General features: G+C 36.7%; 1 protein-coding gene across 2 annotated transcripts in view; it reads left to right on the top strand.

The window, feature by feature from the left end:
• Plppr5 (phospholipid phosphatase related 5) overlaps positions 1-14,292 on the top strand; it is a 103,237-nt gene that overhangs the window by 35,407 nt on the left and 53,538 nt on the right. For both annotated transcript variants that reach the window (XM_034501489.2, XM_034501488.2), the window contains exons 2-3: positions 5,750-5,882; positions 9,264-9,514. In XM_034501489.2, coding sequence (XP_034357380.1) covers positions 5,750-5,882; positions 9,264-9,514 — 384 coding nt within the window. The remainder of the gene's footprint in view (positions 1-5,749; positions 5,883-9,263; positions 9,515-14,292) is intronic.

A 14,292-nucleotide genomic window follows, 5' to 3' on the forward strand; every position in this document is an offset into this window, starting at 1 on the left:
AGTTACTAAGATACTAAGTTACTAACCAGTGCTTTGAATTCAAGCTCAAGATAAAGACAAAATGGAAGCATTAGGATCAATATATCCTGACCTTAAATCAATCAGAGAAGAGAACAAAATTAGAGCAAAGTGTCAATTGAAATATCCCTACTTTGACCAAGCTATAGTTTGAACTAGTTTGAACAGTCTTATATGTTGTAAATAAGACTATAGGTTATTACTGACATCATCTGACTGAAGCCAATGTTATTGACATGAACACCTTTATTATTATTATTAATGGTACTACTGACTGATAATAGCTAACATCTACCACTGGTGTCTGTGTCTTTGCCTCCATGACCAACTCTTTCTATCATATCCTATGATGAAATCAAGCTGACTTCCTCCTCATTCCTCATACTTTCTTTTCTGCTCAAACAACTGCTCAAAAGTATTGAATTGCATTGAATTCTTTTTTATTATCACTTTTAAGTAGCCTCTCTTTCTTGTCTGACTCATGAGAATTGGGACTATTCTATCACTGACTCATATTTGTCAAATCTTTCTCTGATTTGTCACTTTGTCTACCTCTGAATTAGTCAGCATTGTTTGGAATTAAGGGTGCATACTAAAGGCAAGACTGTATTCCAGCCATAGAGATTAAAGATATGTATTCTAACCAGAAAAATTAAAGATGTATGGTGTGTCTACATTACAGTTGGATCATATCTATGGATGTGATCCCTTGCCAGAGCAGTCATTTTCCTGGATTAGAATTCCTCTACAATGGCTAGGATGGATAGAGGAAGAGTGGAATCAGTATTTACACAGAGGTGAGCCCAGAATAGCTGGGTCATTTATCCACAAGTCATCACAGATGAAGTCAGTGACTCATGACACCATCCCTAGAATGTCCTACTGGCACATATTTTCTAAATAATGCAAAAAAAAAAACCCTCAACGTATGAAGTCCTATAGCACTCTTAATTATTTTGCTTGAGACCATCAAATTATATCTTGATGCCTTCTTTGATCATCAATGTATCACTGTATCTTTAACACAGAAGGTTGTTTACCTAACTACAGCCTAAATACAGCCATATTTGATTACAGTTCTGGGTAGGTATGTTTGAGAACGTGAGTGCAGAGGCTACAGAGGTCAGAAAAGGATGTCAGATGCTCCAGAGTGAGATTGTTGTGAGCTACCTAACACAAATGATGGGAACCAAACTTGAATCTACTGAAAGAGCAAAATAACCTCTCTGTTCCCCTTAGTTTCCTATTTGGGATGCTTCTTTGAACTTATCTCTCAAATTCAAGATAAGGTTCTTATAAATTGTTAGAGCAACCAAAGAACCCAGGTCTGGCTTTCAGAAAGATGATAACAAGGTAGGTAGGTATTCATAGAGCAGCCGGGATATAAGATGATGTGACTCCATTGAAAGAAGAAAAATAACAGTGAGTGACGTGTGTGCCTTTACCTAATCTCTACCCATTCCCCAATTAGGTTTTGAGATATCCCTCCATACTGAGACCTATTTCTGGATGCATAATCTGCTTTGACTTTGGATTTCTTATCACAGCAGACAAATGACATTGAGCAATTTCTGAAATGCACAAGTAGGGAACTCTGGAACATGAAGTTGGCTGAAGTGGAAGCAAACAAGAGAACAGTGTTAGGAAACGACTTGAAAAAGTTTTCCTAGAACCAGGGCTGCAAAGAAAGCAGCTCTTAGTCTGGAAGAGAGTTAGCAACTAAAATTTACCAAGATCTGGCTCAAGGAAGGAGAATATTAGATAGACCTTCTACACAGCAACAAGGAAGAAGTTGGTGCTTATAAGTGAGAGGTAAAACATAGACCATGCCATTCTGATTTACCAAAGGTATGATGTACTGATGATGAGGTTCAGTCATGTATTCAGTAAACATTACTGGCTATCTACAGTATTGTAAGGTGTCTGTGTGTTCACAGCCTAAGAGATGGGTACAAGGTCAAGTGAGGCAAGATCAGCCTGGAAGTACAGACTCAGTAGCGACTGCTGTGGTGAAAAGAAGAGATACAGCAATTGTTGGCAGGAGATCTGGGACATCACAAGGTGAAGTGGATGGTACATTGTTAGAATATGGAATATTTGGGGGCAACACAGTACAAATATTGTTCCCAGAAAGCATCACAGTAGTTTTTTCTTTTAAGAAGCATCCAGTAAGACAGAATATGAGAGACTAATTCAGATAGGAAGACTAAGGAAATACCAAACACGCAGTTTGTATATTTAACTTCCCCTAAGGCCCATCTGAGAGGACATGTACCTGTGAAAAATAGTTCTTTGTCTCCTTTGGCCAGATGAACTATTTTATCACACAGTTGTTCTACTGACAAAGTTAAAATACAGGAGGAAGTTGGAAGTTCTAATCATTTTAAATTCAATGCCTCACCAGACAGAAGGGACTAGACTTAGATACAGCTCATTTCAGTTTGTTCTGGATTAACCTTGAACTTCTGCTGTCTTGGATAAGAAAAAGGATACAACAACAAAAGGAAACTAGAAGAAAGAAGGAGAAGATACCAAGGTGTTTTTCATACTGATGTGAAGGTAGACCAAACATCAAACCTTCTGGTCTCCCCTTTTCTGCCTTTCATTTACTATTTTAAATATCTTATTATCATAGACATTAATTTTTATAGAGTCTTCAAAACATTTTTTTTGGTGTTTTAGTTTTCCATTGCTATAGAAGAATTCCTGACATAGGGTTGTTCCTGGAGATTTTAGGGCCAAAGCCCTAACCTAGGCTTGGGCATCCATTCTCAATAGGCAAATTATACAGAGAAGTAATTGAAAAGAACAGAAAAAGACTTACTCAATGTGGCCACATTTGGAAGAGGTGGGAAGAAAGAGGTCCACTGATTCTCATTATCCATCTTTGGGAAACTAACATGAACTTAAGATTTTTTACTTTTTTAATGTATTCATGTGTGTGTGTGTGTGTGTGTGTGTGTGTGTGTGTGAGAGAGAGAGAGAGAGAGAGAGAGAGAGAGAGAGAGAGAGAATTACTGCATGTATGTACTACCTATTGAGACCAATAGATGGAGTTGAATTTCCTGAGTTGGTGTTACAGGTAGTTAGCCACTCAGTGTGGGTACTGGAACCAAACTCAGCTTCTCTGGAAAAGTAGTAAATGTTCTTATCCCCTGAGTCATCCCTCTAGCCCAGAAGTTTGGGTTTAAATAGAGAACAGCAGATACACACAACTCAGCAATTATTTATCATCAGGGTGCAGTCTTACACATTATCACTGTCTGAGATACAGTCTCTACTGCCAAATGATTTGACAAGTTGTCAGAACTGTGTGTAATGCTTTTCTTAAAGCCAAGTGTCCCCATGGACTAGGGAATGTCATATTTATTTGGAATCTTTTGTTTTTTTTTCTTTTTTATTGTCTGATTACCAAAAGGAGGACACATGGCTTAGGGAAATGTGTTTCTAACATATGAATTTTGGGGGAACATAAGCAAACTATAGCACATAGTAAATGCCAGAAACTCCTTAGAACATCTTAAGTATCCTTAAAAAGAGAGACTGAAAACAAACAGTGTCAAATTAGCAGACAAATGATTGGTTCTGATTTCTTTTCTCACTTAATTTTATTTATTATTATTTTTTATTTGTTTTGGTTTTTCAGGATAGGATTTCTCTGTGTATAGCCCTACCTGTCCTGTCCTGGATCTCACTCTATAGACCAAATTGGTCTCAGATTCACAGAGATCCACCTGCCTCTGCCTCCTGAGTGCTGGGATTACAGGTGTGCACTATCAGGCTACTTCAGTTTCTTAATATGGGGTGAGCACCCATGCCATGGTGTGCATGTGGGGATCAGATGATTACTTTAAGGAGTCAATTTCCTCTCATTCTTTACATGTGCTCTGAGGATCCATGTTGAGCAGCCTACCTTGCACTATACAGGCTTTTCCAGCTGAGCTATTATGCTGAAGAGTCTTCTTCATTAATTTCTTAGCTTCTATCAGCAGTATTAAATGAAATCTTAGGTCTGATGCTAAATCAAAAAGTTTTGCTTCCTTTTAAAAAACTTTTTATTGGTTTTTATGAATTTCACATCACGCACCCAATCTCATTCATCTCCCTGCCTCCTTGTGCCCAGCCTTTTCCCTTACAATACACCAACAGAGGGGGGAAAACTCTCATTGTGGGAGCTGTGGTGTGTCATAGTGTTTCTCACAGTATTCCCTTCTGTACATACTTCTTTACTTGCAAATATTTATTGCAATTACTCTTTGGTCTAGTAGAAGGCCTCTGGTTTCTGCTACTCTACCAATACGAGAACCTCATGGGGACTCCTCTCAAGTATCCTGTTGTTACCCTGAGTCAATGAGATGCTGCAGTTTTGGATCTGTAGGAATAGCCCCTTCATTCACTCCAGAAGTTCATCATTGGGGTAGCAGTATTGAACTAATTCAAAACCCTGTATCTGGGCAGGTCAGCCTACAGGCTCTCCTACTCTCAAATCCACAAGGCAAGCTCATCCAAACTCTCCACAACCAGAGCTAACCAGGTGAATTGCAGGGCCTGCTCTCCCAAATGCTACAACATGTGAAGGGCAGGGACAGCTCTTCTGCCCTCATGACACCATAGAGATCAGCTCTCCTGTCCACCACTGGTTGTGAGGTCAAAAAGGAGAGGAGGATATCTTTCCCTTGGTCACTTGACCAAAAGGCAGAGGTGGCTATACCACACTCACATCCTCAGGGCTGGATCATCCACGACTCCCACATTCAGAGCCTGTTTGTTGTGCCTCCCAGGTGAGGTGCAGGGCCTGCTTTCCTGAGTGCTGCTTCTTCTGCTTGACTTCATACTAGCCTGAACGAGGACTAAATATTTAACTTCCCTACATTTTCTTGTCCTTATCTTTAAAATGAAATAATTTTCATTCTAATACCTGGGTGAAGACATGTATGAAAACTATTGCAACTGTACAAAGATTAGTAGAACATAGCCAGGTCCTTGTAAGCCAGAAAATGAAGCCAGGTCAAAGCCTAGTCCTTGTAAGCCACTAGAGCAAACACTAGATTTCTTTACTTACTTTACATATGGTAATATCTTAACTTCTTCTGTCTTATGAAGATTAAAATAAATTTGTAGTAAAGTACAAATAATAGGCTAATTATTAAAACTTCTTGATAATTTCTCAGAATAGAATCATCACAAGATTAAACATCCATAAATTAATTTTTCCTCATAAACAGTATTATATTGATATATTTTCAAATAAACATGTCTATATAAGATCTCTCCAAAGTATTTGCAGAAAACTTACTTTATATAATCTTTTATCATGATAAATCTTTATAAATACTAACTACAAACCAATAGGGTCACTGTGCCCTTTCTTTCTATATATATATAAAATGCACTGATCATAGAAAAATCTGTTTTGAATTTTAGAGAAGAGTTCAGATTTAAGCAAGGTACAGCCATTTTTTTAAAAAAAATGAAAATTATATACAAAAATAGCTGAGAATTTTCTTAAACACTTTTGTACATATCAAGTATTATATTTTTTTTTAATTTTTACTTTCCTAGTTCCTAATTTTGAGAGAAATATAATTTATGTATGCTGAAAAAATTAAAATTGAAGGGTCTTAGCAACTGTACATCATTTTTATATTGAGATAGTTATTGCCTTTTAAATAAAATTAACTTTCATTCTAGTGAAACTCTAACATTCTTTAATCTCTTATTTCTTTGCAAGATAATAGTTGGAGAAACTGCAGTGTTTTGCCTGCAATTAGCTACAAGGGATTTTGAAAACCAGGAAAAAACTATTTTAACTGGAGATTGTTGCTACATAAACCCACTGGTACGCCGAACGGTCCGATTTCTTGGTATGTATCCATTGACTTACTTTTATTCTTCTGAATAACAACAATCATATATGAGACAACTTTTAAGATCATCCTAGATGTAATTTTCACATTAATAAAGAAAGAATAAAAATCATGAATATTATTTTTTAAGAAACTGAAGTGTGTGTAATGAAAATTAAGGACTTACACATGAATGGAGTTTCAGAATGAATGCATGGGGAGGAAGAGTAACCTGAGTAGGTCACTCAAGGATGATAACTTGGCAGAAGAATGAATGTGATACTTAATGTGCCATACTCCTTGGGCTGGTCCTGAACTGGTTTTTACAAAAACTAAGGTACATTGAGAATTTTGTTAGAGAACAAAAGACACCTATACTTTTTTTCATGCTATAAAAGGTTAGCACTAAAACTACCAGCCTGGGAGCACATGGGGAGGGACCCATGACTCCACCTGTACATGAAGGGGAGAATGGCCTTGTTGGGCATAGGTGGGAGAGGGGATTCTTGGTCCCATGAAGGATGAACACCAAGTGAGGGGGGGGATTCGAGGGTGGGGAGGTGGCAGTGGGGGAGTAAGTAGGGGCACATCCTCATAGAATCATGAGGAAGGGGGATGGAATAGGAGGTTCCTGGGTGGTGGGGGGAAGGGGGTTAGTGGATAAAATCTGAAATGTAAATATAATATCCAATAAAAAAGAAAAAATTAAAAAATAAAAAAAATAATAAAAAAATAAAAAGGTTAGCACTAACAGAATGACAAATCACTAAGCATCTTTGTAATTCAACCAAAATCTAGATAAACCAATTTTATGGAACAATAAAGTTTATCATGAATTAGGTGAATTTTGATAAACATTGCAAAATTTATGTGGGATCCTGTAACTTTTCAGTATATGTCTCATGTTGTGCGGTTCAAGATGAAAACTTTGGAGACAACAAACCGTACACTATTCTATTGCTACTACACTAGATACTAGCTTCTATTACACTATAAGATTTGGGACTATTAGTTTCTCTGAAGACTATCGGTGGACAGCTGAAGTTTTCACTATTGTCAAGTGAGATATCTCCAAAGCCTCCAGGTCTCTTTTGAAGGACACACACACACACACACACACACGTATACATATATATATGTGTGTGCCTTAAAATTATTTTTCTTTGTATGAGTAATGTAATATTGACTCTCTTCGTATGTGAACCACTTAATAACAAAAGAAGTAGCAAGCAATAACATTTGAAAAACTAAAAGTACTTAAAATCAGTATGTTCCTAAGTACTACTAAGTAAATTAGGTTGGGTTGTTGAAGTAAAACAGTCTCTGCATTTGCATGCCTATCTGTAAAGAACATGTGCCCCAATAGGGAGTGTGCCTATTGTTTGCCATGTTCCTTATTGATTATATAAATTTCCTTTCGTTTTTGCTCCTTTATGGTGACCCGAGGGTTCTTATTTGTTATAATACAATGAAAGTTGTGATTGAATCAAAACTGCATAAACAGATTGCATTTTGCATAGGAACTTTGTTCTTTGGGTCAAAAGAGTGGCTGTGCCTGCAGAATCCCATTTTGAAAATTATCTGTGCCATCAACCGCAATAATGGCTTTGGACCTGAGACACTGACATTTTAATTCTAAGACATATTTGGAAACTTTTCAAGTATCAAGAGACATTTCTATACTTTTCTCAAGTATTTCTATTTTAAACAGGAAGACCTATTGCACTAGATAAAAAGAACAGTTTAGTTAAGAAAATGAGTACATCTTAGCCTACATTTCAAGGAGTATAGATGTTTCAGATGCCAGTGCTACTCTTCGATATTCCCAAAGGACAAAAATATGTGCACTTTTGTACATTAACATCTCACAGACATCAGTTGGCGCCCAATTCTCTGCCTCTCCTGATTTTCTGCTTCTATGAACTGTCTTTGGTATGATTAGTGGCCACTGCTTAGAAGACAAAAAAGGGATTCTTGTTGTTTTCTTTCAAAACATAAAAGAGAAAATCAATGTTTCTATCACCTCCACCTCGACATTTGGCCACTCTGAATTTTGTTATATGTAGGTTTTTTTGTGCACAAAGAAATCTTACATAATATTTTGAAAATTAAAAGAATATTTAATAGTGGAGCACTATTTGATTCTTTGTAACTTTTTTGATGATTTCCCAGTACAGCAGCCAGTCATGGAAGGCTTAGAAAAATAAGCAGTTCTGAAATATATAACTAAAAAGAACAGCTCACTTTTATAATAAAATTAATATGACTTTTTAATAAAGATAAAATAAAAATCCTAGTGGATTTTATTACTTCAAATTAGACACCAGTAGATATCTTCACAACCAAAGCACACCTTTAAATGTATTTGATACATATCATTAATATTAATGACAAGAATTATTTTACCAAGGTAGGAGAATAATTGTTGTTCATACACAAATAGTCCATAGTATTTGAAAAAAAGAAAAGGACATCTACACATTACACATCTAATACTAGAAATATATTTGGCCTTTTCAGCTTTTATGGGGTAAATGGCCAGTGACTTCAAGTTAAAAAAAAAATGCTTTTGGTATTCAAGCAAATCTAAGTTTATTTAAAAAGGAGGAAAAACCCTGCATATTTAAATTTACACTTTCATGTAACCATAGTAAACAGATATTAATGTTGTTGAGACAGTGGAAAATTAGAGTCTTGATTGCCTGCTTGTTTCCTAAGTCATTCCAAAGCAGATAACTAGAAAGCAAATCCACACACGATAAAGTGGGACACTTGGTCCCTGTTCTGTGCCGTTGACAAATGTGTTTCTGAAGGCAATGTAGAAATTTAATCCAAGAACATTCTGCTTAAGATTTCTCCATGATATTTAAATGGAAACTGATGACATTAGATTTTCCTGCTAGCTGGTTCCTCCAGCAGAGGTGTTACCCATCTGAATGAGCTTAGGATGCATAATCAAAGAGACACGACTGTTTTGTTTTATGTTGGTGTGATTCAAAATAAATGTCAAAAATAGGGAAAGAAAAAGAGATTGCTAACATTACTAAAATGTGTTCAACTGCATTCTCTCGGGGGATCTGTCTCTTCACTTAAAAACCTGCACCACCCAAACAAAGTCTCAGAATATATTTTCTTCCTTTATTTTATGTCTTACAAACCTGCCATGCATGAAAATGTAGCCAGTGGTAGACAGCTCAATATGTTAAATAATTTAACACCCTTAACTCTGCCAAAAAGCCAAGGAAGAAACTGAGGAGAGGTAAAATGTAAAGAACTGAGAATACGCATGTATGGAATGTGGTGCAGTTTCTAAAATATTTTCATACTGGTTTATTATAAAGTTTTTCATTTTTTTAAAGAAACAGTAAGCTAATACTGTTTGTTGTCTTTCTTCCTCAGGAATTTATGCATTTGGACTGTTTGCTACAGATATCTTTGTAAATGCTGGGCAAGTGGTTACAGGAAACCTGGCTCCACACTTTCTGGCTTTGTGTAAGCCCAACTACACGGCGCTTGGATGTCAGCAGTACACACAGTTCATCAGTGGGGAGGAAGCATGCACAGGCAACCCAGACCTTATCATGCGAGCAAGGAAAACATTCCCATCCAAAGAAGCTGCCCTGAGTGTCTATGCTGCCATGTATCTGACGGTAAGCAATGATTAACAGCACAGCGCATAATCCTGGGGATGTATTTGCCTTCTTCCAAGTATGAAACTTTTTTCTGTGCCATAACATGAGTCATATATAGAACATTAATGGTTTTCGGTTGGCCAATCAATCTATTTCTAATCATTCCTGGCTGTGCTGTGATAATGTTAACTCAGCTGGCTCTCTTGAGGTCATGTGTGGGTAGCTGATTGCATTAAAATAAATACTGCCATTGGAATTTCTGTTAGTCAATATGTTTGTCTTTATATTAAATAAGACTCAATGGAAACAAATTTGTTCCTTGGCACTCCCCACGATGTTGTAATAGTATAATTTAGAGAACTGTCTGGACTCCTCGCTGCCTATTCAAGCTCTTTGATTCTCTGGTGCTGGTGGAGAAGGGACTCTTATTTTAGAAGGCTCTTTGGTTACTGATAATTACATCATTATAATATCTGCGTTGGTACTTTAATATTTCCTAATAAAATTCACGAAAATAACTTTAGATGTTATGTTTTCTTCTATTGGTGAATATTTGCCATCAGTTTGGTGGTAGGATCCAGGCTCTGAATGTTGGCATCCTAAGACCTTGAAGCAGGGATGACTGATCAGAGTTGATTGTCACTAACAGCAGGGATGGGGGGAAGGGCAGCCTTGGCAGACAGTTCTTGACCCCAGCATGTGTGTCCTCAGCTTTCCCACCTCCACAGCCGGTGTGCAGCTGTGGGATTGAAATACAAACTTATAATCTTGTTCTCTGTGACTTTCTCCATAAACCGTGGTGAGAAGTTCAGAGAATTTAGAAGTCTCTGAGACTCCTTCTTCTCAGTGGTTCCAAGATCTACTCCTTTCTGATTTCAACGTAACAAAAAAAAAAATTGTAAAAGAAATAAAAATAAAAAATCTGGCTCAGCTTGAAAGCAAATTTGATTATTTCTAATGGCTTGAAAAAGCTCAGAATTATTTTTATATTCCAGAAGCTTTTTTGATGATAGGAGTGTTTCTAATGTAATCATGTCATTAAAACACATTAAAAACACAGTGAGCCTCTAGTACTACCTAGCAATATTTCTCTCCAAGACTGGAAATAAAGATGCTAAGTAGAAGACAACTTTGAAAGGGAAAAAGGTACCAATGTGCATAACATTTCTAGTGCAAGATAAATTTAAGGGTCACAGAGTACATACTTTAGATTGCTATGGTCCATTTTTTTTTAACATAACATTTTGCTTGTTGTCCAGATTGGTTTAGAATCCACCATGCAGTTTAAGCTAGCCTCAGGCTTGTGACAATCAGTCCACTTTAGCATCTCCAGTGTTGGACTGAGACCTAATTTTGAGCCTATGAACCATGATAATTGTACCCCTCACTGCCTGCTCTTTCAAAATGATGTTATCAAGAAAATTTGTATAGCACTTGGGATTCAGTATTAGCCCATCATTTTGTGTGCCACTTCCTTGCTGACTGCTGTAAACTATTTGTTATATTTCCATTCATGCCTGTTCACTCTGCTCCCCAAAGATGTTTTCAAATTCCCTAGTTTCTTCAGCCTATCAACTTTGCATTCTCCTATACATTGTGAGGTACCTTTCTTCGTTGAATGAAATGTGCCAACAGGCATATTCTTTTCTATTCACCAAGTTGCTTGACTGCAGGCTTCTTCTCTGCTGGAATATGCAGAACTCAGTCTTACAAGGAAGATTTTAAATGAGTGAATCAGAAGGCACGAGGCAGTTTTTCATCTATTGCCTTGGTCTAAATCTGATGTGGACTTTTTGTATCTATGTAGGGACTCTAAATATATCTGCACATGAATATGTGATCAAACAATGATGGAAGGGAAATTGCAGAGTGCATTCAGAAGCCTGAAACTGCACCCTCTTTGAGTACTAATAGATTTCACTACATATCCAACCTTTGTCAATGGTGATGAATATGCAACTAGAATAAAATTTTTAGATGTTTTAATATCCTAACTTGTCTTTGAGAGACATTGCTATGGGACAATGCATTGGCCTCTTATGTTCCAGTAGAATCTTCACATCTTAGACCTCTATTCTGATGACCACCTGTTGGTATTTTTATTAGAAACTCATGTTTTGTAAACCTTAGCACTTTAGGCATAATGGAGACTTAATATACTTTATTAATAATAATGAATTATAATGACTTTAGCAAACATTTACTGAGCACTTATTGTGGTTCAGGCCTTGTTTTTACTCACTCATTACTTAACTAATTTTTTAACATGTTACTAAATGTTAGCTTCTATTTATGATTATTTGTGTTTAATAAGTCATCATGTGTAATGGATTTTTGAAAGTGTGTAACATCTTATAACTGTTGGTACTCATTTTACCCACTTATAGCTGGAGATACTGAGAGAGCAAAGTACTTTGTTCAGATCTATTCAAACTTAGCTTTTCCTGGTAATGGGGATATTCAAGATATCTTAAATAGGGAAACACTAAATGTTTCTAGCTCTTGTTTGTTCATGGTTAGCCAAAATACCCCTTCCTCCTGCATTACTTCACAATCTGGTATAGTTTAAAGCTGAGGGTACAGATGGTAAGGAGATTAGAAAGTAGTCCTGTGCTAAGAAATCTTCTATCATCAATGCTGTTCAGACTGAGTTAGGATCCCTGCTTGTAATTACGATGATGGGCACCTCTGTCTTTTCAACAATAGATTCTGTTCTCTGCTAACTGCTTTCTCCTCTTTCCTCACCGCCCCTTTGTGTGTGTGAGAGAGAATGTGGGTGGCTGCTATGGCAACTCTGAATATAACTCCTGCTGCAAACACAGGATTTCCACTCAGGGTTTGCCATTATATTTGAACTTATATACAAATGTATTTTGTCCCAGATTCACTAGTGACACCTTGGGAAAACTTCATAATAAAAAAATCTGGGTGCTTCAAATTAATGTGGTCCCATAGAATAATTGCCAGAAGTTTAACAAGTAAGTATTTAGGAAAGAATGGCCTTCCAAGCATTATTCTTTATCAAAATGACCTCATGATCATGTGTAGAGATTTGTTTACTTAATGTTATATCATATGTGAACTCATAAGAATAAAGAGATGGCAGTATTTGAAAATGAACTGAGGAATATTTGTTTGATGCTTCAGTGTTTGGCTTGGCATAAACCAAAAGAATTTGAACTCTCTCTCAGGATCTGGCTTAAATTAAGGCTTTCAGGGATAATTTTATTGTAGATATTTCTTTTGCTTTACTGAGAAGTTAAAAGGGAAAAAGTCCCTAATCCTATTTTTACAAATGCTATTAGTTTCCCTGGTTGAGGAGATAATCTAAAAGTTATTTAACCCTCAATTCTCAAATTTCTAATTCAGTGTTAAATCGTACTATAATAATATTTAAATTTAGCTTTCTGGTATTTTCATATACACTGACTAATGAGTTTTCAAATTAAAAGCAAGCAAGGGGGAAAAAAACCTTTCAAAGTTGAGAATAAAAGATCATATTTGGTGAATTTCCAGTGCGCCCATACAATTTGAAACAGAAAAGCATTCCGTCTGATCTTCTGATTACCTTCAAATCTGACCTTAATTTTTCTTGTATTAAAAATAATTATAATAAGGAGATTGGAAAGAGTGCTCAGTGGTTAAGAGCACTGGCTGCTCTTACAAAGTATCTGATTTAATTCTCAAGATCCACATGGTTACTCACAACCATTCTGTTAACTCTAGCTCCAGGGGATTCTGATGCCTTCTGGCTTCTGCAGGCACAAGGCATGCACATGGTACACAGACATTTGTGCAGGTAAAACACCTAGAATAAAAACTTAGTAACTTAAAAAGTATGTAATAAACCAGAGTGGCTCAATCATTGGCTCTTGGTTTCCATTGTGTGATACTCCATATTTGCTAACTCTAAAGCTAGGAGATAGTAACAGCTTCTCTCTTGGGTCTGAGTCGGCTCACCAGTCACCTGGTGATTGACTCAGTTGGTACAACTGGAATAAGTGGGCTTCTTTCATTCCTATGAAGTCTTTCTTATAGGTCAACTTGTCAGATTGTGTCTCAGCACAGCCTTCCAAAAAGTTAAAGCCCCAAACTTTAATATATCTGGAGAGTTATGTTCCTGGCTCCCTTGGCATTTTATCACAGTGGTCTATCTATCCAGGCAAATCACAGAGCACCCGTAGATGGAGGAGTTGTCCCAGTAGATTGTTAAAAGTGGATATAATGCCATAGGAGAAATTTGTGGCCATTACATGTTACAACTTTTCTCTGAATAGTGGAAAGAAAAGTACTGCTATTCTCTGTCCTTGGTGCTAGTGGCCAATTATTGGCATTTTTCTTCCCTCCCTTTCCACACAAATTTCGGTTGTAGTGATCTCACAGTGGCCCATGTATACTAACCACAAATCACACGATGCTGAGACAAGGCTTATAAGAGCACACTCTATTAGCTTCATAAGACAGATCTGAAATTATTTTTAAGGGGAAATAAGGTAGATCAAACACACGCTGGACTCCCATTCTGTATTCATTTTCAGTGTCTGGTAAGACCCAGTTGCCTTCACTAAGCTGTCCTCGAAACTTCCACGTATAAGAGTAATTTAATTTTAAAGTGTATAAGGTCCCTGTGCTTCATATTTCAGTGTAGCAAATTTGATCAAGTGTCTGCTCAGACAAATATCAAAAATATTTCTTGACACACGGTCAGTTTGATATTATATGACTTTGATGACTGGTGTCACAACTGTCATTATTAGTCGACTGGCATTTTTCTTGTCAGCTTTCAGCTCAGTGTT

The sequence above is a fragment of the Arvicanthis niloticus genome, chromosome 4 (assembly GCF_011762505.2).
Source record: "Arvicanthis niloticus isolate mArvNil1 chromosome 4, mArvNil1.pat.X, whole genome shotgun sequence".
NCBI classification, from domain to species: domain Eukaryota; kingdom Metazoa; phylum Chordata; class Mammalia; order Rodentia; family Muridae; genus Arvicanthis; species Arvicanthis niloticus.